We start from the raw sequence: 26,455 nt of genomic DNA, 5'->3' as shown, positions 1-26,455 counted from the left end.
CACAGATCGAGAAACCCCCGAACCTCTATCCCACCCACACGCAGCGGCACCGTAGCTCCCGTGAGATTGGACTGTCCTTAGACCTGTGTTTTGGTGTGGGACATATGAGGGTTTTTTTTTTCATCGCGTAGACAAACTGCGCCTCCTCCGGCTAACAAATCCGTCCCTGAGGGGGTTCGAACTCTGACCGATAGGGTGCAAAGCGCACTGCTAGACCAACTAGTCTAGCGTTCGCTTGTACCTTTAGAGTTGTCATAAATTAACTACTCTCTCCATTCTAAATTATAAGCCATTTTAACTTTTCTAGATACCGTATTTAGCGTATATATATGTCTAGTCATTTTGATTTTTCTAGATACATGTATTTAGATGACGTAGTATATGTCTATATAAATATAACACTATATATATTTAGAAAAATCAAAACACGATTTACAGTTTGATAATTTGGAACGAGGAGAGAGTAAAGTCTATCGAAGCTCACTCCCCGGGGCCACCCGCAGCTCGCGACGAGCCAACCCACAGCGGGTGCAGTGCAGACCCAGAGTCGGTCCACGGAACACGGTCGACAAGCCTCAGGTGCTTTCCCCGCCATTTCACATTCACTTCCTCGGAAGATCGCCCACGTCCCGCTTCTCCCCGCTCCGTCCACGGCCGCCGCTTGCCGTCGTACGGCTGATCCGGTCGTCCCATCATCACCACCGCATCCCTCACCTGTCAAGGATGTCGGGGCAGATTCACCGCAGCGGCGCCAACGGGCAGCCGGTGGAGGATACGGCTGGCCTCATCCCGGTGACGGACCAGCTGCGCACCACCATGCGCATGAGGATGTAAGTTTTTTTTTTTTTTACTGTCCAGCGTTGACTCTACCGATCACAGTCGTCATGGTACTAGTTCTGCTCAGTTTTTCCTTCTATGTATGTGTTTCACTAAGGTTTAGAGAGGAGAGTAATTTTACTGGATTGGTGAGGCACTTCGGGCTGAACTACATCTTTGTCCTCTCATATTAACCTTTTTATGCCACAAGAGTTATTTCCTTTCCGTAATTACCAAGGCGACAATATAATGGATTTATTATCCTTATGCTACTTATATTAGTATGTTACTGAGTTCGCTTTAAATCTATTAGGAATTGCACATGGCACTGGGTTTATGACTATTCTTGTATGGGCAGACTTGAGTATGTGCGAAGCACACCTTCGTTGGCTGAGTGGCAGCCACGGTTGCCGGAACTGGTAAAGTGGCTCGAGGAGACCTTGTATACAAAATTTCCAAACAAGGTATTGCTATATGTTTTCCCCTTCTCTTTTTCCAATGCTTTGCTCTGGTCCTTTTGTGATCAAGCACTTTCTGGGGAGCAAGAGTAAACATTAGTGTTTCACCACTTTGGTTGTTTGATCCTGGTATTGTTTGAGCAGAATGACTACTACACTATGATGAAGGGACCAGTTGAGCCACAATTGCAGTTTGCTATTATGACACTGAGTGCTCAGAATCAACAAAACCCACAGATGTCTGGGCAGGCAGCGCAGATAAATCAGGTCTCTGGCAGCGGTGTCGTTGTTGGTTTTGGTGGCGCTGACGGGATCCTGCAGCACCAGCTGATGCAGGATACGGCAGCCATGTCAGGAGTGGACCAGCAATTTGTCATGCTACGAACCGCTATGCGCGAAAAGATGTAAGTGTTTATTACTGTTGATTTTAACTAAGTAAACTATTTTGTAGGCCATGAGTTACGTTTGACTTTGACTAAGTAAACTATTTATGCGCGAAAGGATTGAGGTTAGCGCTATCGTCCATGAAAATTGAACTTAATCCTTTTGGTTCCTCTCCACGTTGATATTATGTGTTTTGGCTTGCCCAAATCCCCCTAATGAATCAGGTGTTGGATCCCACCCCTAACCTCTTTGTACTGAATTAGTGAGTCTCGATTGGCTGAGCGGTAGTATATCAAAACTAAAGTGGCAGGTCCAAATTCTTAATATGCACTGACAATAAATATTACCATAAACTTTATACTCATAAATTTATTTCCTTTCCATAATTACAAAGGCGAGAATGGATACTTAAGTTATTGGCTTCCTTTTGTATTTTGAAATTAGTTGAGTCACCTTCCTAAGCACCCAAAGTTTAGGGTTGCTGCTGATTTTTTCAAATAGAACATATATATGACTTACCTTTTAATACTGTTCTTAATCTTAAATCGGCAGATTCGAGTATATAGGAAAGAAACAGACGTCAGCTGAGTGGAGGAAGCGGTTGCCAGAACTGGCACATCGGCTTGAGGAGATCTTGTACAGAACATTCCCAAACAAGGTATTGCTAACCCCTTCCCTTTTGGTTCTGCAAAGCTTTAGTCTACTAGAGTTCAAGTACATTTCTGTGGAGCAAAAATAAATCTTGCTGTTTACACCCTTTTGGTTGTTTGATCCTGGTATTGTTTGAGCAGAATGACTACTACAATATGATGAAGGGACCAATTGAGCTACAATTGCAGTTTGCTATTAGGACACTGAGCGCTCAGAATCAACAAAACCCACAGATGTCTGGGCAGGCAGCGCAGATGAATCAGGTCTCTGGCAGCGGGGTCGTTGTTGGTGTTGGTGCCGATGGGATCCTGCCGCACCAGCTGATGCAGGATATGGCAGCCATGTCAGGAACGGATCAGCAATTTGTCATGCTACGAACTGCTATGCGCGAAAAGATGTAAGCGTTTATTACTGTTGATTTTGACTAAGTAAACTATTTTGTAGGCCATGAGTTACATTTGACTTTGACTAAGTAAACTATTTGTGCGCGAAAGGATTGAGATTAGCTCTATCGTCCATGAAAATTGAAATTAATCCTTTTAGTTCCTCTCCATGTTGATGTTATGTGTTTTGGCTTGCCGAAATCCCCTTTAATGAATTATGTGTTGGTCCCACCCCTAACCTCTTGACCCCAAAAAGATTTGTGGTGCATTAGTGAGTCTCGATTGGCTGAACGATAGCATATCTAAACTGAAGTGGCAGGCCCAAATTGTTAAGATGCACTGACAATAAATATTACTCCATAAATTCCAAATTGTAAGACGTTTTGGCTTTTTTTAGATACGTAGTTTTTGCTATGCACTTAGATATACACTATGTCTAGATATATAATAAAAATAATGTATCTAAAAAAGTCAAAACGTCTTATAATTTGGAACGGAGGGAGTACCATAAACTTTATACTTCTAGAATTATTTCATTTCCATAATTACAAAGGCAACAATTGATACTTATGTCATTGACTGCCATTTATATTTTGAAATTAGTTGAATAGCCCTCATAACTCCTAAGCACCCAAAGTTTAGGTTTGTGGCTGATTTTCTCAAATAGAACATATATGACTTACTTTTTGTACTGTTCTTAATCTTAAATTGGTAGATTCGACTATATGGGAAGGGAACAGATGTCAACTGAGTGGGGGAAGCGGTTGCCAGAACTGGCAAAGCGGCTTGAGGACATCTTGTACAGAACATTCCCAAACAAGGTATTGCTAACCCCTTCCCTTTTAGTTCTGCAAAGCTTTAGTCTACTAGAGATCAAGTACATTTCTGTGGAGCAAAAATAAATCTTGCTGTTTACACCCTTTTGGTTTTTTGATCCTGGTATTGTTTGAGCAGAATGACTACTACAATATGATGAAGGGACCAATTGAGCCACAGTTGAAGTTTGCTATTAAGACCTTGGTTGATCAGCACCAGCAATATCAACAAAACCTACAGCTGCCAACGCAGACACCATCTTCATCCAGCTCAAATCAGGTATATTTTCCTTGTGCATTTTAACATTTTAATCTTTTTCATGCAACCCAAATTTGACTGGGACCAAAACTATTTACAATTTTGACCCCTGTGGTCAACACCATTATCAGTGGCATGGCGATTCAACTTGTCAAGCTCTGAAGTCTGAATATGTTGGCAAGATGGGGATGACATACGGATCTGCGCAGCGGTAGCAGGCTCGATGTTGTGCGGGAGTTACCAGGTTGAAGCCAGGTGACAGCATGAGAGAAAGAGAGGGGAGGGGGGGCGGGGGTAGAGAAAGAAGATGGGGACATAATGGTTGTTTCCAATGGATTATATGTTTTGCGATGACTAGTCCGAGGTTGGATAAATTTACACTGGCACAAATAATTAAAAAAAAACTGCAATTAATTAGCAATTTGCTTCACCTCAATAGTGTGGGTTACAAGTGATTACTCGCTGTGTGGCTGATTAGCAATAGCTTCAAAACAGAAGATCCAGAGTATTTGTTTTTATCAGATAACACATTCAAATTGTGTTTGGATAATGCAAATGTAGTTTGAAACATGCTGTCACTGATGTATACTGTTGCCTGATACAGGATGTGAATCTTGATGGTCTCTCTGAGCTGTTTGCATCCCTCCACCTCCAGTTTGCATCCACACATGCTGAAGAGCGGGATTAAACTGGTGAAGTTCTGCACTAATACGTCATGCATCGTGTTTGCTCTCTCCTTGCTTGCATTCAGAACATCCCTTTACTGAAAATGCAGTAAGAATTTGTCATTCGCAGCATATGTGGATCCGTTCTGACTTTTGGGAGCAAGCCAAATCATACATGTCCTGAGTAAATAAAATACCAGAAATGCGAAATAAGTTATCTTATTTATGGAGCTTTATTTATCATGCAATTCCTTTTCTAATGCAGAATGACTACAAGTGCTATGATCTAGGGACAGCCTGAAGTACAGCTGATTTTCGCCAATATGACCCTCATTGCTGAGTAGCTGATATCTTGAAGCAATAACCACTCCCCAATTTCGTGTCAGGAGAAGTGTTGAGGAGTGCACCATATTGTAGCTAGAAATGCAGCATTGCTAGTGGTCAAAACTGCATAACAGGTATTGGACTTGTGGAGACGTGGAGACCAAGAGTTTACTGTATTGTTTATACACTTGAACCATGAAGATATATTAACTTGGTAATTATAGTTTCATGTTTGTCTTCGTTCATACACTTGAATAGCCGGTGACAGACTTTGTGGTAACGACCAAGAGTTAACTGTATTGTTCATAGAAAAAGTTTCGTGATTGCCTTAGATCTATTTGTCTTCGACTAGGATTGTGAAGAGGTTGTTTTGGACTAGGATTGTAGTACTTTGATAGATTAGGGACCTAGACGAGTAGTTTGTTAGCTTGGGACCTAGGTGAGAGTCACATGTAGTTTAGACACCGTCCCTGTATTTCTTTGAGTAGTTTTATAGCTTGGGACCTAGGTGAGAGTCACATGTAGTTTAGAGATCGTCCCTGTATTTCTTTGTAAAATGTGGTCTGATTCCCTTGTTTGCAAGGGATGAATCCAGTTTCCTTTATAAAAAAACAAAAATAGTGTGATGTTGTTTGGTTCTTGCTTGTATTATTATATAATTATGGTAATAACTTTAATACGCACTGTCGTATTTTATCCAGCCGTGCGCACACTCACTCACACACTCACGCCCGCACTCATCTCCCTCCCCACGCACCGTGGTTCCTCCCTCTCTCCTCTTCAACGGCTCCTCCCTCTCTCGCCTCCAGCGTCGGCGGCGGGTTCTGGCGTCAGCGGCAGGTTCTGGCGACGGCAGCGATGACGAGGTAGGCGGCTTCCTCCTCCTCCTGCTGCTTCTCCTAGATCTGCGAGTTATTGTTCTAGCGAGCTCTCCCTCTCATCTTCCAAAACTCCGGCAGGCTTAGAAAGGGAAGGTTTGGGGGAGGAAGGCCGGCGGGACAGTGGGGATGGCTGGAAGGCGGTTAGGGGCCCTAGCGGCGGTGGAGGCGGCCGGGCCAGTTTAGGGCGGGGGCGTCGCGGCAATGCTGGCCGGCGAGCATGGCCATGGCGGCGGTGGAAGAGGGAGGGGAAGAAGGCGGCGCCGCGAGCGAGCTAGGGTTTCGCCGGAGCTCCGCGCAGAGCTCCGTCAAAACCCTAGCTCACCCGCGTGGGGTGGTGGGCGGCGACCGCGGAGCTCCGACGAAACCCTAGCCTGCCCACAGCGTGGCGCTTTTCGTTGTTATTATTGGCGTTGAGGAATCATCGCTTCCTCGCTCGCTCAGCCTCGATGATCCCCAAGATCAAAAATCACCAACGTTCTGCTTCTCCCCGCCGCCGGCGACCGTAATGCTGATCAAATCGTCCCATCGTCTCTATCACTAGATCGTCACCTGTGCAGGATGTTGGGGCAGATGAACCCAATAGAAGGTATAACTTGTGCCCATATCAACTTTTCTAGTATAATGCAAGAGTTACTTCCAAATTTCCATAATTACCAAGTCGGCAATGGATACATTGTATAAGTACTACTCAGCATGTTATTGTATTCCCTTCTTATGAGGAATTGCACATAAATTTCCATACTAGTTGAATTCCAGTACAAAATCGTACTACCCCAACATTTTTTTAGTGCATGTGGCGGATTTTGTGAACCCTGTAGAAGACATGGGACTGGGGTTTTGACTATTCTTAAATCGGCAGACTAGAGTATATACGAAGGAAACCATCGTTAGCTGAGCGGCAGCACCGGGTGCCAGTACTGACAAAGTATCGTGAGAAGATCTTGTATACAAAATTTCCAAACAGGAAGCTTTGTTCTACTAGAGATAAGTACATTTCTAGGGAGCAAAAGTAAATCTTGCTGTTTCACCCTTTTGATTGTTTGATCATGGTATTGTTTGAGCAGAATGACTACTGCAATATGATGAAGGGACCAATCGAGCCACAATTGTTGTTTGCTCTTAAGACCTTGATCGCTCGGAACCAGCAAAATCAACGAAACCCACAAGTGGAAAGGCAGACACCACCTTCATCCAGCTCAAATCTGGTATATCTTTGTGCATTTTAATTTTTAATACTTTAACCTTCTTTGTTTAACCTAAATTTTTTTACCAAACCAAAACTATTTACTATTTGGCCCTCACAATCAACATCATACCTTAGAGAGATGGGCATGAGGTCATGGTAGGCAATGAGAGGACAACCCTCCAAGGGTTTCCACCGCTGCAACCGTCGGTGGAGGTGACCTGTGCCTCAGCCCCCTCTGTCTCCCCCCATGTCTCTCCCTTCCATCTCTTCTCGCCTTAGTTTTTCACCACCGAGTCAACCCATGTAGCTTCCTCATCTATGGTTGTCGTTGCCATCACCTGTCTCTTCCTACACAGCCCAACTCTCTTGGTGCCCGCCCTCGAAGCGCCCATCCCTACCTACGGTTGCCACCTCTCCACCACATGTCATTGTTGTGGATGATGGGTTCGCTAGGTCCCCTTGTGGATCGAGTGTCCCCCCATCAACCACTCCCAATGGCGCTCCTGACTCCAGAAGCTGAGCCCCCATCTCGGTCACCGCTAGTTGCACCACATCATTCACCAACTTTGTCAGCGTCCGATCGTTTCCAGTAAGCATCCAGAAGCGAGAAATCACGATCGGACGCGTCTAGTCATGCTCGACCGGACTCACCCAGCGTCCGGTCACTCGACGTCTTCCCTGTGCACTGCCATGTCAGCAGGACCGGACGCAGCCCTCCAGCGTCCGGTCAGAGACCGACGCCATCGTCTTCATAGCTTCTACTGACCGGACGCGCCGGTCCTACCGAGGTCAGCGTCCGGTCACTTACAGTGACCTCTGTCTTTTCTGTATAGGGCGTCGGTGGGACCGTCAGACTGTCCGCACTCTACGGGCGGACACTCCACCGGTGAAGTTCCTAACGCTTGCTCAAATGTGCCAACCACCAAGTGTATCACCTTATGCACATGTGTTAGCATATTTTCACAAACATTTTCAAGGGTGTTAGCACTCCACTAGATCCTAAATGCGTATGCAATGAGTTAGAGCATCTAGTGGCACTTTGATAACCGCATTTCGATACGAGTTTCACCCCTCTTAATAGTACGACTATCGAACCTAAATGTGATCACACTCTCTAAGTGTCTTGATCACCAAAATAAAATAGCTCCTACCATTTATACCTTTGCTTTGGACCTTTTGTTTTTCTCTTTCTTCTTTTCAAGTCCAAGCGCTTGATCATCACCATGGCATCACCATCATTATGATCTTCACAATTTCTTCATCACTTGGAGTAGTGCCACCTATCTCATAATCACTTTGATAAACTAGGTTAGCACTTAGGATTTCATCAATTCACCAAAACCAAACTAGAGCTTTCAATCTCCTTTTTGGTAATTGATGACAACCCTTTCACAAATATATGAATTAAAATTTAATTGAGTCCATGTTGCTTGCCCAAGCATATTTACTATGTGTAAAAGGATATGAACAAGTTTCATGAACCCCAAATGGTAGCAATTGCTCCCCCTACATATGTGCTAAGAGTTTGGATTGTAGCTTGCACATATGCTTAGATAGAAAATTTAGGAGACAATGTCTACCAAATGATGCTAAGGTATAAAAGATGGACCTTTGAAGCGTGATACCAATCGGAGTGCACCATTATACCATCCTTAGCACCATGATTAGCTCGATACCACTTGGAAACACTTAGAAATGAAATCACTAGATAAACTTATGCATGCTAGATATTCATTTCATCATTCAAACCTACAACTAGCATACACCACACAAGCATGGATATTAAAATTTAAAACTTATGCCATGCAAGCAAACATATGAAATGCACCATACAAGTTCATGAGCTTGCTCCCCCTACTTGTGTGCTCAAAATTTTAATTGATCTCTTTCCTTTATCATATCTCTCCCCCTATGTTAAGTTCTTCCCCCTTTGTTGTCTTTTCACCATCTTAGTACACTTAATATATCTTTTGTTTTTCTCCCCATGTAGTAATATCACTAATATCTTTGTTTTTCTCTCCCATTGTCATCAATGACCACAAAGGTTTAAAAACTAGATAGGTTGAGATTATCAATGTCAATCAATGGGGTGAAGATCATTTTCCCAAATTTGGTTCAAATTAGAATATTTGCCAAAGATATTTAACTCGGTTTGATCCAAGGACAAGCTTCTTCACACCTCCAAATAAGGGTTATCTTGTACCATATTGAGTTAAACACTCAGAGCTCATTTTCTAGATCAAACACTAGGTTTTCAAGCCCATAAACATGTCATATGCTACCACTAGATCAAAATAAGCATAGAAGCAATAGTGGTACCATATAATCATCAAAATCATTTGATTTTCATGAATGATCCTATTCAATGTGAAGGATGTCTAGATGCACTAAACATGTCCTTAGCAAGGATGTATGCCATGCCAATCAACTTTTACCTTGGATTGCTTGAAGGAGAGGCATGTCATATAAGTGGAGGGGGGGGGGTGCATCAACACATATTTGAGAAATCTAATATGTTCAACTCATTCCTTAGCTTGTAAAACCTTTTCTCATCCAATGGCTTGGTGAATATATCGGCAAGTTGATCTTCGGTGCCCACACTCTCAATGCAAATGTCCCTTTTTGTTGGTGATCTCTTATGAAATGGTGGCGGGCATCAATGTGCTTTGTTCTTGCTTGTTGAATTGGATTGTTGGACAACTTGATTGCACTCTCAGTGTCACATAGCAATGGCACTTTCTTGAACTTAATTCCAAAGTCACTCAAAGTGGTCTTCATTCAAAGTATTTGTGCACAACAACTATCGACGGATATGTTTTCGGCTTCGGCGGTTGATAATACAACACTATTTTGCTTTTTTGATGACCATAAAACAAGTGATCTTCCCAACAATTGATATGTGCCTGAGGTGCTCTTCCTTTCAACCTTGCATCCTGTATAATCCAAGTCGGAGTAACCAACTAGCTCAAAATTTGCTCTTTTGTGATACCACAAACCAATATTTGGTGTGTGCTTTAAGTACCTCAATATTCTCTTTGTTGCATTCAAATGACTTTCTCTTGGTGAGGCTTGAAATCTTGCACACATGCATACACTAAACATGACATCCGGTCTTGATGCGGTCACATAGAGTAGGCTTCCAATCATAGACCGATACAATTTTTGATTCACCATATTGCCACTTGCATCACTATCCAAGTTGTCATTTGTTCCCATTGGTGTACTAATGGCCTTGCTATCACTCATGCCAAACTTCTTGATCATGTCCTTGATATACTTGCCTTGACTCACAAATGTACCATTCTTCAATTGCTTGATTTGAAGACCAAGGAAGTAACTTAACTCTCCAATCATGGACATCTCAAATTCATTAGCCATCATCTTTCCAAACTCATCATAAAAGTCTTGATTGGTTGATCCAAATATGATGTCATCAACATAGATTTGCAACATAAATAAATCTTTTCCAATCTTCTTGATAAAAAGAGTGGTGTCAACCTTGTCCATCATGAACCCTTTAGAGAGTAGGAAGTCCCTCAATCTCTCATACCATGCTCTAGGTGCTTGTTTCAAGCCATACAATGCCTTCTTCAACTTGTACACATGGTCGGGCTTCTTGTCATCTTCAAAACCAGGAGGTTGCTCAACATATACTTCTTCATTGATGTAACCATTGAGAAATGCACTCTTAACATCCATTTGATAGAGCTTGATATTGTGGGCATAAGCATAGGCTAGCAAGATTCTAATTGCTTCCAATCTAGCAACTGGGCATATGTTTCTCCAAAGTCAAGACCTTTAACTTGTGTATAGCCTTGTACTACTAATCTTGCTTTGTTCCTTACTACTATCTCATCTTGATCTTGCTTGTTTCTAAAGACCCATTTGGTTCCAATCACATTGTGTTCCTTTGGTCTCTCTACTAATTCTCATACTTGATTTCTTGTGAAGTTATTCAATTCTTCATGCATAGCATTCACCCAATCAACATCCTTTAATGCTTTATCTATCTTCTTTGGTTCAATGGATGACACAAATGAGAAATGCTCACAAAATAAAGCCAATCTTGATCTTGTTTATACACCTCTAGAAATATCACCAATTATAGTGTCCAATAAATGATCCCTTGCAATTTTTGTTGGTTGGGGCATTAGAACTTGATTGCTTGTATTTACTTGATCATTGGGTTGAGATGATGTACTAGCCTCTTGATCTTGTTCATTGTTATGAGAGCCACTTGTGCTAGCTTGATTTGTATCATCTTGCACATTTGAGTTAGAGAGCACTTGCACTTGATCATCTTCATCATCATTCACTTGCCTAGGCCTCAATTCACCAATATCTATGTTCTTCATGGCATTTGAAAGTTGAATGCCTCTAACATCTTCTAAGTTCTCATTCTCTACTTGTGAACCCTTGGTTTCATCAAATTCAACATCGTAAACTTCCTCAAGAGTGCCAATATCCAAATTTCAAACTCTATAAGCTTTGCTTGTAGTGGAGTAACCGAGTAGGAATCCTTCATCACATTTCTTGTCAAACTTGCCCAATCTAATGCCTTTCTTCAAGATATAGCATTTGCATCTAATGACCAAAAATATGCAATATTGGACTTTCTACCATTCAAGAGCTCATATGGTGTCTTCTCTTTCAATGGGTGACAATAGAGACGGTTGCTACAATAGCAAACCGTGTTGATAGTTTCGGCCTAAAAAGATTGACTCACATTATACTCACTAAGCATAGACCTTGCCATATCAATAAGTGTTCTATTCTTCCTCTCAACAAGGCCATTTGTTTGTGGAGTGTACTTGGCCAAGAATTGATGTCTAATTCTAAATTCATCACACAACTCGTCAATTCTAGCATTCTTGAATTTACTACCATTGTCACTTCTAACTCTCTGGATGGTTGTTTCAAACTCATTGTGAATGCCTTTGACAAATGATTTGAATGTTGCAAACACATCACTTTTGTCCACTAGAAAGAATACCCATATGTATCTAGTGTAATCATCCACTATCACAAAGCCATATTTGTTACCACCAATGCTAGTGTATTGAGTTGACCCAAACAAATCCATGTGCAATAACTCAAATGCTTTACTAGTGCCCATCATACTTTTCTTAGGATGGGTGTTTCCAACTTGTTTTGTAGCTTGACAAGAGCTACACAGCTTATCCTTTTCAAACACAATATCTTTCAAGCTTCTAACCAAGTCATGCTTAACCAATCTATTCAATTGTTTTATTCCAACATGACCAAGCCTTCTATGCCATAACTAACCCATGCTAGACTTAGTGAACAAGCATGTAGATAATTTAGCTTCACTAGCATTGAAATCAACTAAGTATAGATTCTCATATCTAAAGCCTTTGAAGATCAAATTAGAGCCATCTACACTTATGATCTCTACATCATCTACCCCAAATATGCATTTGAATCCAAGATCACACAATTGAGCCATGGATAGCAAATTGAAGTTCAAGCTCTCTACTAGCAACACATTAGAAATGCTCATGTCATTGGATATTGCAATCTTACCAAGCCCTTTGACCTTGCCTTTGCCATTATCACCAAATGTGATACTATCATAACCATTATTGCCATTAATGTTGATTGAGTTGAACATTCTTGCATCACCGGTCATGTGTTGAGTGCACCCACTATCAAGAACCTAATGTCTTCCTCTGGCTTTGTAATTGACCTACAAAAGAAGATCAATTATTTTTAGGTACCCAAACTTACTTGGGTCCTTGAAGGTTAGTCACTAAGCTCTTTGGTACCTAGATGACTTTTTTCTTTGAGCCCATCCATGGTTTACCAATGAACTTAGCCTTCACACCATTTGCACCCTTGGTAAGCATATAGAAAGAATCAAGCTTAATAGAGAATACATTAGCATTTTTACTCTTATTTTTGCATTCATACTCTTTATGACCAACTTGCTTGCACCTAATGCAAAATCAACTATTGTTCTTCACAAAACTAGTCTTGTGAGGAGCAAAAGCCACTTTGCCTTTCTTGGGGGTATAGCACAATCCCTTTTTGTAGAGAGAAGCTCTTTGGCTATCCAAGCACATAAACAAGCGGTCCTCACCACCATAGGCCTTAGCCAAGGTGTGAGTGAGCTTATTGACCTCCTTCTTGAGGTTCTCATTCTCAACCATTAGTGAGGTATCACAAGTGAGACCATCACTACTAGATGAGGTGGAAGTAGAAGTACTACAAGAAGGGTTAGCGAGAGGAACAATGATAGGCATTGATAATGTGCCATACCAAGCTAATTTGGTATGGTTATACGAACAGTCTCCTGAATCAGAGTATATGACGTTGTACTGTGGGTAATTTTGATTTGAAGTTGGCTGTTTGTTAGGCCAGTCTCGTGCTCTGCTCTTGTTCTCTAATAAAATACCCTTTTATTCGATTTTCGAAGTGCGTGTTAATACAGAATCATATAGAAAAAAAAAAACTCAGCGCAAGGCCTGCCTCCGTCCGATCTGATAAGCCGCCGAATTTCCCCACCGTTGAGCGCCGCCCGCCCGCCCACCTCCCGTTCTAAAACCCTAGATCTCCCTCCCCTTGTCCCCCAAACCCGACCCCGCCGCCGCCTCAGTCGCCGGAGGAGGAGGGGCGCCTCGCCGCCGCCATGTATCTCTACAGCCTGACGCTGCAGCGCGCGACGGGCGCGGTGTGCGCCGTCATCGGCAGCTTCAGCGGGCGGGACTCGAAGAAGTCGGCCTTCACGCAGGAGATCGCCGTGGCCCGGGGCAGCACGCTCGACCTCCTCCGCCCGGACCCGGAGACGGGCCGCCTCCGCACGCTCCTCTCCGTCGACGTCTTCGGCGCCATCCGCTCGCTCGCGCAGTTCCGCCTCACCGGCGCCAACAAGGACTACCTCGTCGTCGGCTCCGACTCGGGCCGCCTCGTCATCCTCGAGTACTCCCCCGACCGCAACCGCCTCGACAAGGTCCACCAGGAGACCTTCGGCAAGTCGGGCTGCCGCCGCATCGTCCCCGGCCAGCTCCTCGCCGTCGACCCCAAGGGCCGCGCGCTCTGCATCGCCGCGCTCGAGAAGCAGAAGCTCGTCTACGTCCTCAACCGCGACGCCCGCCGCGCGCCTCACCATCTCGTCCCCGCTCGAGGCGCACAAGTCCAACACCCTCACCTTCGCCCTCGCCGCGCTCGACTGCGGGTTCGACAACCCCGTCTTCGCCGCCATCGAGCTCGAGTACGCCGATTCTGACCGCGACCCGACGGGGCAGGCCGCCAACCAGGCGCAGAAGCTCCTCACCTTCTACGAGCTTGACCTGGGGCTCAACCATGTCTCCCGCAAGGTCTCTGAGCCGATTGATAATGGCGCCAATCTTCTCGTGACTGTCCCTGGTGGTGGTGACGGTCCGAGCGGGGTTCTCGTGTGCTGTGACAATTTCGTGCTGTACCGGAACCAGGGTCACCCAGAGATTCGTGCTGTGATTCCACGCCGTGCTGACCTCCCTGCTGAGCGCGGCGTCCTCATTGTTGCTGCCGCCACACACAAACAAAAGAGTATGTTCTTCTTCCTGCTACAGACTGAGTATGGTGACATCTTCAAGGTTGACCTTGACCATAGTGGGGATACTGTTAGTGAGCTCAGGATCAAATACTTTGACACCATACCAGTGACATCAGCTGTCTGTGTGCTGCGATCTGGTTTCCTCTTTGCTGCTTCTGAGTTTGGCAACCATGCACTTTACCAGTTCCGTGATATTGGTAGAGATGCGGATGTCGAGTCCTCTTCTGCAACACTGATGGAGACAGAGGAGGGATTCCAGCCAGTTTTCTTTCAGCCAAGGGCACTGAAGAACCTCATGCGCATAGATGAGATTGAGAGCCTCATGCCAGTCATGGACATGCGTGTCGCGAATTTATTTGACGAGGAAACACCCCAGTTGTTCACTGCCTGTGGCCGTGGTCCACGCTCCACACTGCGCATCCTGAGGCCTGGCCTTGCCATCAGTGAGATGGCCCGATCAATGCTCCCTGCCGAGCCTATTGCTGTGTGGACTGTCAAGAAGAATATCAATGACATGTTTGATGCTTACATTGTTGTGTCCTTTACTAATGTAACACTTGTGCTCTCTATTGGTGAGACCATTGAAGAAGTCAGTGACAGCCAGTTCCTGGACACCACGCACTCCCTTGCAGTCACGCTCCTTGGTGAGGACTCTCTAATGCAGGTCCACCCAAATGGCATCCGGCACATCAGGGAGGATGGTCGTGTCAATGAGTGGAGGACGCCTGGAAAGAAAACTATTACAAAGGTTGGATCAAACCGTCTCCAGGTGGTAATCGCTCTTAGTGGTGGAGAGCTCATCTATTTTGAGATGGACATGACTGGTCAGCTCATGGAGGTGGAGAAGCAGGACATGTCTGGTGATGTTGCGTGCCTGGCCATTGCGCCGGTCCCTGAGGGGAGGCAAAGGTCAAGATTTCTTGCTGTAGGATCCTATGATAACACCATCCGTATCCTCTCACTGGACCCTGACGATTGCCTGCAGCCTCTAAGTGTCCAGAGTGTATCATCGGCACCGGAGTCACTTTTATTCTTGGAGGTCCAGGCCTCTATTGGTGGTGAGGATGGTGCAGACTATCCAGCCAATCTTTTCCTCAATGCTGGTTTGCAGAATGGTGTACTTTTCCGGACCAACGTCGACATGGTTACGGGTCAGCTATCGGACACACGTTCTCGATTCCTTGGCCTGAGACCTCCAAAGCTATTCCCTTGTATAGTTAGCCACAGGCAAGCAATGCTCTGCCTGTCCAGCCGTCCTTGGCTGGGTTATATACATCAAGGCCATTTTCTCTTGACACCATTGTCCTGTGATACGCTCGAATCTGCAGCATCATTTTCTTCTGATCAGTGCTCAGAAGGTGTAGTTGCTGTTGCGGGAGATGCCCTACGTATTTTCACCATTGAGCGCCTGGGGGAGACTTTCAATGAGACGGCTATCCCTCTACGCTACACCCCAAGGAAGTTTGTGATTCTACCAAAGAAAAAATATAGCTGTCATTGAGAGTGATAAGGGTGCGTTCAGCGCAGAAGAGCGAGAAGCTGCTAAGAAAGAGTGCCTTGAGGCTTCTGGTGCAGCGGAGAATGGAAATGCGAATAATGGTGATCCAATGGAGAATGGTGATGGTCAAGAAGATGGTGCTGAGGAGGGTAAACGTTTCCTGATGAACAATATGGTTATCCAAAGGCTGAATCTGAGAGGTGGGTTTCCTGCATTAGGATCCTTGATCCAAGGAGTAGGGACACAACCTGTCTGCTGGAATTGCAGGAAAATGAGGCTGCTGTCAGTATTTGCACTGTGAATTTCCATGATAAGGAGCACGGAACTCTACTGGCTGTTGGCACTGCCAAGGGATTGCAGTTCTGGCCAAGGAGGACCCTTGCTGGTGGATTCATCCACGTATATAAGTTTGTGGACGAAGGGAGGTCACTTGAACTTCTACACAAGACACAAGTGGAGGAAGTACCTCTTGCGTTGTGCCAATTCCAGGGACGATTACTTGCAGGTGTTGGTTCAGTGCTCAGACTATATGATCTGGGGAAGAGAAAGTTGCTCAGAAAATGTGAAAACAAGCTTTTTCCGAGGACAATAGTGTCTATTCATACCTACCGTGATAGGATCTATGTTGGTGATATGCAAGAGGTACGCTCTCAATCTTCGTTCTGTTCTGCTGAATTCCCTTGATTGTCAGTTCTTTCACATGGATGTGCTTTCTAAGGTTGACAACATGTTATAGTTGTCAACCCCTTAGACTAGTTATGGCGTTCACAGTGATTTCATTTGAAGTATGTGACACAGCTTTTCTATTTAATTAGATTTAACAGCATATGATTTGTTCATTTACTAGTGTAGGAGCTCGAAGCGAATTGTTTGACATACTTGAATCGTGTAGAATACTGTATATAACATGTATCTGTATCTCCTAGGGTATTTTTCATATTTTTTTCCTTTGTGTTTTCTGATATTTTGTTGTACGATTGCCTCTATTATTGATTGACTGGGTTCCTTATGACCATTGTTCAGCTTATGCAATAGCATGTCATTCACCAGATTCCCCTTGGCTTCCTTCCTTTATTTCTGATATACTTCTGTATGGGTGCCATTTTCTTTTGCAGTCATTTCACTATTGCAAGTACAGACGAGATGAAAACCAACTCTATATATTTGCTGATGACAGTGTTCCCAGATGGCTTACAGCAGCACAACACATAGATTTTGACACTATGGCTGGAGCAGATAAGTTTGGGAATATATATTTTGCTCGTCTTCCTCAGGATATCTCAGATGAGATTGAAGAAGACCCAACTGGAGGCAAGATTAAATGGGAGCAAGGGAAGTTAAATGGTGCCCCTAACAAAGTTGAGGAGATTGTGCAGTTTCATGTCGGTGATGTTTGTAACATGTTTGCAGAAAGCCTCTTTGATTCCTGGTGGAGGTGAATGTCTTATTTATGGGACTGTGATGGGCAGTGTGGGAGCACTGCTTGCATTCACCTCCAGGGAAGATGTTGACTTCTTCTCTCACTTGGAGATGCATCTCCGCCAGGAGCATCCACCATTATGTGGAAGAGATCACATGGCTTACAGATCTGCTTATTTTCCAGTGAAGGTAAAATGTTCCTTGCATTGGATTTGTGAACCAGGCAATATATATACTCTGATTCTACTATTCTATAATGTCACCAAGTGTATTATGTTAGCATGAGAAAAGACTGATCTAGCATTCTTGTGGCAGCCTTGCACAAATAGTTAGTTGTGCTCTTGACTTTGTAGCAGTCTAACCTTGAAAAACCATTGGAACCCAGTGCATGGGTACACTGCACACATATAGAATAGCACCATAAATTTAGCAAATGGAAAATTCATTTCCACTAGACTTGGTATAAACTCGCATGTCATATTGAGTAACTTGATGAAGTCTTATGAGCCCCTCTAGCATGGCATTGACGTTCTTGGTTTGCGATTAATGCATATATATTTAAGTTATATTCGGATTGTTCACTTCCTGTAGTTTGCAGTGAATTAGAGTCCAGTGGTTCTACTTAATGTCATGACAACACAGGTCTTCACTGCCTGCACTGAACTTGACTTTTGTCAGCCAGTTAATTTCTTGTAGGAAAAAGTCTACTTAACCCCCCCACCTATCAACCATGGTCTACTTCACCCCCCAAACTATAAAACCGTCTATTTTACCCCCTGAACTTTTCAAAACCGTCTATTTTACCCCTTGGGTGGTTTTCGACGGTGGTTTGCTACAGTAACGGTGGTTTGCTACGCTACTTGTGGTTTCACTTTTTTCTTTTTTTATTTATTTTCACTGAATCTTTGAAAAATCATAAAATGGAAAATCCAATTTTGTTGGACTCCACATGATTAGATCTACATAGTTAACATATAATGTGGTATGCTTTAGTACAAAGGTTTTGCTGTACCTTTAGATTAATTGGAAAATCTAATTTTGTCTGTAATTAATTGGAATTTATCTATAACTAAGTTATACATGGTCCAATGAGTACAAAATTTTTACTATAGTTCAAGCATACAATAATTAGCCTATCATAAAAATTTCACCATAATTGGACCACAGAAGCTGCAGCTATGAATTGTTCCAATTAATTATAGACAAAATTGGATTTTTCCAATTAATCTAAAACTACAACAAAAATTTTATACTAAAGCATATCATATTATATGTTCATTGTGTAGATCTACTCATGTGGAGTCCAACAAAATTAGATTTTCTATTTTATAATTTTTCTGTGATTTACTATGATTTTTTAAAGATTCACCAGAAATAAATAAAAAAGAAAAAGACAAAACCACCATCACTATAGCAAAACCACCGTTACTGTAGCAAAACCACCGTCGAAAACCGCCAGGGGGGTAAAATAGACGGTTTCATAGTTTGGGGTGTGAAGTAGACCATGGTTAATAGGTGGTGGGGGGGGGGTGTTTAAGTAGACTTTTTCGTTTTAGATTTGATCTAAGTCAAGCAATTTTAACTTTGACCACTCATAGCTGGAAATGTAAATAGGTTTACAACAGAAGGTTGATGCTACTAGATTCATCATGAAAAGTAATTTCACAATATATAGTATCTCTGTTGAAATTTGTTTTCATAGAAATTGCCAGTCAAAGTTTCACCTTGTGGAGTGTAGACTATCAATGCCATAAATGACTTACATTTGGAATCAGTTGGAGTTTATGAAAACCATGCTGATGTGGGTTGCTGCTCATTCACATTAGCCCATGACTTCAATTTATTTGTTTGTTGTTACAGCTGAACTGCAAATGCAGTTTGAAACATGCTGTTACTGATGTGATGTCTGTTACAGGATGTGATAGATGGTGATCTCTGCGAGCAGTACCCCTCCCTCCCAGCTGATATGCAGAGGAAGATTGCTGATGAGCTGGACAGAACTCCTGGTGAGATCCTGAAGAAGCTAGAAGACATCAGGAACAAAATCATCTAAGCCCACGGCTTAGTGTGAAGGAACTGGGCAGGGGAAATGCAACTGTCCGGTGCTCTTTGCTTCAAGGCTGTATCCAGTTCGAGCGGTTGGGCAGCACTTCAAGATGTGACGCAGCGTTCAACAAGTTTGGAGCACGTTGATCTGTACAATCTTTCCTGATGCTAACTGGTCCATGGTCCAGTCCGCGTTTTATAGCTGAGATAGAGCATGTACGGCACCAGAATGGTATTTTTTGTACCTCGCAGAAGTGATTTAGCTGATGTCATTGACTGTTTGTTACTTGCCTTGATGTAATTGAGTGAAGTTATTCCTGTTGGATATTCGTGCAGTAGGCGGTGGCTACCTTGGTAATGTACCATAGATTTTTGAAGTGTAGATGCTTGCTGTCGTTACTTTTTCAGATTGTTCAGCTGATGGAAATCCTCAATTGCCGCATCTGCTCGGTTCATGCGTTACAATCAGAACATATCATTTACATATATAGAGCATTCTTAAACTCATGCACACAAATGTTCATGGTTCCAGATGCAAAGCAACGTAGGTTCGCAATACTGGAGCCGATCATCATTGACAGCAAAATGACGTGTGTGAGCAGGCGCTAGGATTTTTTGCCAGTAGCCGGTGCATGTAACCTGAATTCCTGTAGAAAACAAGAGCCACAACAGCCAGTGTCTTACCAAAAGTGAATTTTCGTTCTGGTGATTTATGAAATAGGGCATAGGTTGTGGTGATTTATCTAGTTCTGTATTTCTGTTCAGGAGAGGCAGTAAGCTGAAGCTTTCTCCTTGTGAGCGTCGCTCTTTACCAGTGAGGATGGATCACTGCATACTTCACCTCTAATAAAGCTTCTTCTCTCTGTCACTGTAGACGTGTAAAGCCCAATACACTGAATCAGAGAGCACAGGCAACTATATCTTACGTAGAGAGCACAGGCAATTATACCTCAGGACGGAGGGGGTAACCTCTAGAGTTGTCAAAAAAAAAAAGTCGACCCGTGGGGATAGACAGCTTCGGACATTGTGTTTAAGAAGAAGACCTTCTCACACAGATCGAGAAACCCCCGAACCTCTATCCCACCCACACGCAGCGGCACCGTAGCTCCCGTGAGATTGGACTGTCCTTAGACCTGTGTTTTGGTGTGGGACATATGAGGGTTTTTTTTTTCATCGCGTAGACAAACTGCGCCTCCTCCGGCTAACAAATCCGTCCCTGAGGGGGTTCGAACTCTGACCGATAGGGTGCAAAGCGCACTGCTAGACCAACTAGTCTAGCGTTCGCTTGTACCTTTAGAGTTGTCATAAATTAACTACTCTCTCCATTCTAAATTATAAGCCATTTTAACTTTTCTAGATACCGTATTTAGCGTATATATATGTCTAGTCATTTTGATTTTTCTAGATACATGTATTTAGATGACGTAGTATATGTCTATATAAATATAACACTATATATATTTAGAAAAATCAAAACACGATTTACAGTTTGATAATTTGGAACGAGGAGAGAGTAAAGTCTATCGAAGCTCACTCCCCGGGGCCACCCGCAGCTCGCGACGAGCCAACCCACAGCGGGTGCAGTGCAGACCCAGAGTCGGTCCACGGAACACGGTCGACAAGCCTCAGGTGCTTTCCCCGCCATTTCACATTCACTTCCTCGGAAGATCGCCCACGTCCCGCTTCTCCCCGCTCCGTCCACGGCCGCCGCTTGCCGTCGTACGGCTGATCCGGTCGTCCCATCATCACCACCGCATCCCTCACCTGTCAAGGATGTCGGGGCAGATTCACCGCAGCGGCGCCAACGGGCAGCCGGTGGAGGATACGGCTGGCCTCATCCCGGTGACGGACCAGCTGCGCACCACCATGCGCATGAGGATGTAAGTTTTTTTTTTTTTTACTGTCCAGCGTTGACTCTACCGATCACAGTCGTCATGGTACTAGTTCTGCTCAGTTTTTCCTTCTATGTATGTGTTTCACTAAGGTTTAGAGAGGAGAGTAATTTTACTGGATTGGTGAGGCACTTCGGGCTGAACTACATCTTTGTCCTCTCATATTAACCTTTTTATGCCACAAGAGTTATTTCCTTTCCGTAATTACCAAGGCGACAATATAATGGATTTATTATCCTTATGCTACTTATATTAGTATGTTACTGAGTTCGCTTTAAATCTATTAGGAATTGCACATGGCACTGGGTTTATGACTATTCTTGTATGGGCAGACTTGAGTATGTGCGAAGCACACCTTCGTTGGCTGAGTGGCAGCCACGGTTGCCGGAACTGGTAAAGTGGCTCGAGGAGACCTTGTATACAAAATTTCCAAACAAGGTATTGCTATATGTTTTCCCCTTCTCTTTTTCCAATGCTTTGCTCTGGTCCTTTTGTGATCAAGCACTTTCTGGGGAGCAAGAGTAAACATTAGTGTTTCACCACTTTGGTTGTTTGATCCTGGTATTGTTTGAGCAGAATGACTACTACACTATGATGAAGGGACCAGTTGAGCCACAATTGCAGTTTGCTATTATGACACTGAGTGCTCAGAATCAACAAAACCCACAGATGTCTGGGCAGGCAGCGCAGATAAATCAGGTCTCTGGCAGCGGTGTCGTTGTTGGTTTTGGTGGCGCTGACGGGATCCTGCAGCACCAGCTGATGCAGGATACGGCAGCCATGTCAGGAGTGGACCAGCAATTTGTCATGCTACGAACCGCTATGCGCGAAAAGATGTAAGTGTTTATTACTGTTGATTTTAACTAAGTAAACTATTTTGTAGGCCATGAGTTACGTTTGACTTTGACTAAGTAAACTATTTATGCGCGAAAGGATTGAGGTTAGCGCTATCGTCCATGAAAATTGAACTTAATCCTTTTGGTTCCTCTCCACGTTGATATTATGTGTTTTGGCTTGCCCAAATCCCCCTAATGAATCAGGTGTTGGATCCCACCCCTAACCTCTTTGTACTGAATTAGTGAGTCTCGATTGGCTGAGCGGTAGTATATCAAAACTAAAGTGGCAGGTCCAAATTCTTAATATGCACTGACAATAAATATTACCATAAACTTTATACTCATAAATTTATTTCCTTTCCATAATTACAAAGGCGAGAATGGATACTTAAGTTATTGGCTTCCTTTTGTATTTTGAAATTAGTTGAGTCACCTTCCTAAGCACCCAAAGTTTAGGGTTGCTGCTGATTTTTTCAAATAGAACATATATATGACTTACCTTTTAATACTGTTCTTAATCTTAAATCGGCAGATTCGAGTATATAGGAAAGAAACAGACGTCAGCTGAGTGGAGGAAGCGGTTGCCAGAACTGGCACATCGGCTTGAGGAGATCTTGTACAGAACATTCCCAAACAAGGTATTGCTAACCCCTTCCCTTTTGGTTCTGCAAAGCTTTAGTCTACTAGAGTTCAAGTACATTTCTGTGGAGCAAAAATAAATCTTGCTGTTTACACCCTTTTGGTTGTTTGATCCTGGTATTGTTTGAGCAGAATGACTACTACAATATGATGAAGGGACCAATTGAGCTACAATTGCAGTTTGCTATTAGGACACTGAGCGCTCAGAATCAACAAAACCCACAGATGTCTGGGCAGGCAGCGCAGATGAATCAGGTCTCTGGCAGCGGGGTCGTTGTTGGTGTTGGTGCCGATGGGATCCTGCCGCACCAGCTGATGCAGGATATGGCAGCCATGTCAGGAACGGATCAGCAATTTGTCATGCTACGAACTGCTATGCGCGAAAAGATGTAAGCGTTTATTACTGTTGATTTTGACTAAGTAAACTATTTTGTAGGCCATGAGTTACATTTGACTTTGACTAAGTAAACTATTTGTGCGCGAAAGGATTGAGATTAGCTCTATCGTCCATGAAAATTGAAATTAATCCTTTTAGTTCCTCTCCATGTTGATGTTATGTGTTTTGGCTTGCCGAAATCCCCTTTAATGAATTATGTGTTGGTCCCACCCCTAACCTCTTGACCCCAAAAAGATTTGTGGTGCATTAGTGAGTCTCGATTGGCTGAACGATAGCATATCTAAACTGAAGTGGCAGGCCCAAATTGTTAAGATGCACTGACAATAAATATTACTCCATAAATTCCAAATTGTAAGACGTTTTGGCTTTTTTTAGATACGTAGTTTTTGCTATGCACTTAGATATACACTATGTCTAGATATATAATAAAAATAATGTATCTAAAAAAGTCAAAACGTCTTATAATTTGGAACGGAGGGAGTACCATAAACTTTATACTTCTAGAATTATTTCATTTCCATAATTACAAAGGCAACAATTGATACTTATGTCATTGACTGCCATTTATATTTTGAAATTAGTTGAATAGCCCTCATAACTCCTAAGCACCCAAAGTTTAGGTTTGTGGCTGATTTTCTCAAATAGAACATATATGACTTACTTTTTGTACTGTTCTTAATCTTAAATTGGTAGATTCGACTATATGGGAAGGGAACAGATGTCAACTGAGTGGGGGAAGCGGTTGCCAGAACTGGCAAAGCGGCTTGAGGACATCTTGTACAGAACATTCCCAAACAAGGTATTGCTAACCCCTTCCCTTTTAGTTCTGCAAAGCTTTAGTCTACTAGAGATCAAGTACATTTCTGTGGAGCAAAAATAAATCTTGCTGTTTACACCCTTTTGGTTTTTTGATCCTGGTATTGTTTGAGCAGAATGACTACTACAATATGATGAAGGGACCAATTGAGCCACAGTTGAAGTTTGCTATTAAGACCTTGGTTGATCAGCACCAGCAATATCAACAAAACCTACAGCTGCCAACGCAGACACCATCTTCATCCAGCTCAAATCAGGTATATTTTCCTTGTGCATTTTAACATTTTAATCTTTTTCATGCAACCCAAATTTGACTGGGACCAAAACTATTTACAATTTTGACCCCTGTGGTCAACACCATTATCAGTGGCATGGCGATTCAACTTGTCAAGCTCTGAAGTCTGAATATGTTGGCAAGATGGGGATGACATACGGATCTGCGCAGCGGTAGCAGGCTCGATGTTGTGCGGGAGTTACCAGGTTGAAGCCAGGTGACAGCATGAGAGAAAGAGAGGGGAGGGGGGGCGGGGGTAGAGAAAGAAGATGGGGACATAATGGTTGTTTCCAATGGATTATATGTTTTGCGATGACTAGTCCGAGGTTGGATAAATTTACACTGGCACAAATAATTAAAAAAAAACTGCAATTAATTAGCAATTTGCTTCACCTCAATAGTGTGGGTTACAAGTGATTACTCGCTGTGTGGCTGATTAGCAATAGCTTCAAAACAGAAGATCCAGAGTATTTGTTTTTATCAGATAACACATTCAAATTGTGTTTGGATAATGCAAATGTAGTTTGAAACATGCTGTCACTGATGTATACTGTTGCCTGATACAGGATGTGAATCTTGATGGTCTCTCTGAGCTGTTTGCATCCCTCCACCTCCAGTTTGCATCCACACATGCTGAAGAGCGGGATTAAACTGGTGAAGTTCTGCACTAATACGTCATGCATCGTGTTTGCTCTCTCCTTGCTTGCATTCAGAACATCCCTTTACTGAAAATGCAGTAAGAATTTGTCATTCGCAGCATATGTGGATCCGTTCTGACTTTTGGGAGCAAGCCAAATCATACATGTCCTGAGTAAATAAAATACCAGAAATGCGAAATAAGTTATCTTATTTATGGAGCTTTATTTATCATGCAATTCCTTTTCTAATGCAGAATGACTACAAGTGCTATGATCTAGGGACAGCCTGAAGTACAGCTGATTTTCGCCAATATGACCCTCATTGCTGAGTAGCTGATATCTTGAAGCAATAACCACTCCCCAATTTCGTGTCAGGAGAAGTGTTGAGGAGTGCACCATATTGTAGCTAGAAATGCAGCATTGCTAGTGGTCAAAACTGCATAACAGGTATTGGACTTGTGGAGACGTGGAGACCAAGAGTTTACTGTATTGTTTATACACTTGAACCATGAAGATATATTAACTTGGTAATTATAGTTTCATGTTTGTCTTCGTTCATACACTTGAATAGCCGGTGACAGACTTTGTGGTAACGACCAAGAGTTAACTGTATTGTTCATAGAAAAAGTTTCGTGATTGCCTTAGATCTATTTGTCTTCGACTAGGATTGTGAAGAGGTTGTTTTGGACTAGGATTGTAGTACTTTGATAGATTAGGGACCTAGACGAGTAGTTTGTTAGCTTGGGACCTAGGTGAGAGTCACATGTAGTTTAGACACCGTCCCTGTATTTCTTTGAGTAGTTTTATAGCTTGGGACCTAGGTGAGAGTCACATGTAGTTTAGAGATCGTCCCTGTATTTCTTTGTAAAATGTGGTCTGATTCCCTTGTTTGCAAGGGATGAATCCAGTTTCCTTTATAAAAAAACAAAAATAGTGTGATGTTGTTTGGTTCTTGCTTGTATTATTATATAATTATGGTAATAACTTTAATACGCACTGTCGTATTTTATCCAGCCGTGCGCACACTCACTCACACACTCACGCCCGCACTCATCTCCCTCCCCACGCACCGTGGTTCCTCCCTCTCTCCTCTTCAACGGCTCCTCCCTCTCTCGCCTCCAGCGTCGGCGGCGGGTTCTGGCGTCAGCGGCAGGTTCTGGCGACGGCAGCGATGACGAGGTAGGCGGCTTCCTCCTCCTCCTGCTGCTTCTCCTAGATCTGCGAGTTATTGTTCTAGCGAGCTCTCCCTCTCATCTTCCAAAACTCCGGCAGGCTTAGAAAGGGAAGGTTTGGGGGAGGAAGGCCGGCGGGACAGTGGGGATGGCTGGAAGGCGGTTAGGGGCCCTAGCGGCGGTGGAGGCGGCCGGGCCAGTTTAGGGCGGGGGCGTCGCGGCAATGCTGGCCGGCGAGCATGGCCATGGCGGCGGTGGAAGAGGGAGGGGAAGAAGGCGGCGCCGCGAGCGAGCTAGGGTTTCGCCGGAGCTCCGCGCAGAGCTCCGTCAAAACCCTAGCTCACCCGCGTGGGGTGGTGGGCGGCGACCGCGGAGCTCCGACGAAACCCTAGCCTGCCCACAGCGTGGCGCTTTTCGTTGTTATTATTGGCGTTGAGGAATCATCGCTTCC

The 26,455-nt window shown here is 43.5% G+C and overlaps 1 protein-coding gene and 1 pseudogene across 5 annotated transcripts; both read left to right on the top strand.

Annotated features, from left to right (window-relative positions):
* Positions 1 to 513: 513 nt before the first annotated feature.
* On the top strand, positions 514 to 25,384 carry LOC136471072 (uncharacterized). Of its 5 annotated transcripts, XR_010761917.1 has the most exons (12): positions 514 to 830; positions 1,175 to 1,280; positions 1,419 to 1,678; positions 2,211 to 2,316; positions 2,450 to 2,706; positions 22,601 to 22,706; positions 22,840 to 23,096; positions 23,798 to 23,903; positions 24,037 to 24,177; positions 24,288 to 24,411; positions 24,761 to 24,848; positions 25,087 to 25,384. XR_010761917.1 is itself a non-coding variant. In XM_066468808.1 (11 exons), the coding sequence occupies exons 1-10, from the start codon at positions 724 to 726 to the stop codon at positions 24,842 to 24,844; spliced, it is 1,530 nt and encodes a 509-aa protein (XP_066324905.1). In that variant the 5' UTR covers positions 514 to 723; the 3' UTR covers positions 24,845 to 24,848; positions 25,087 to 25,384. The 5 variants fall into 5 exon arrangements, 2 of the variants coding, with proteins under 2 accessions (XP_066324905.1, XP_066324906.1); XR_010761916.1 differs by lacking the exon at positions 24,288 to 24,411 and having other exon boundaries at positions 24,761 to 24,930; XR_010761915.1 differs by lacking the exon at positions 24,288 to 24,411 and having other exon boundaries at positions 24,761 to 25,005.
* On the top strand, positions 13,368 to 19,709 carry LOC136475661 (spliceosome-associated protein 130 A-like; annotated as a pseudogene).
* Positions 25,385 to 26,455: the final 1,071 nt, after the last annotated feature.

The sequence above is a fragment of the Miscanthus floridulus genome, chromosome 8, assembly GCF_019320115.1.
Source record: "Miscanthus floridulus cultivar M001 chromosome 8, ASM1932011v1, whole genome shotgun sequence".
Taxonomy (NCBI): Eukaryota; Viridiplantae; Streptophyta; class Magnoliopsida; order Poales; family Poaceae; genus Miscanthus; species Miscanthus floridulus.
Note: the sequence above shows the minus strand (reverse complement) of the source record. Positions and strands in the feature narration are given on the sequence as shown.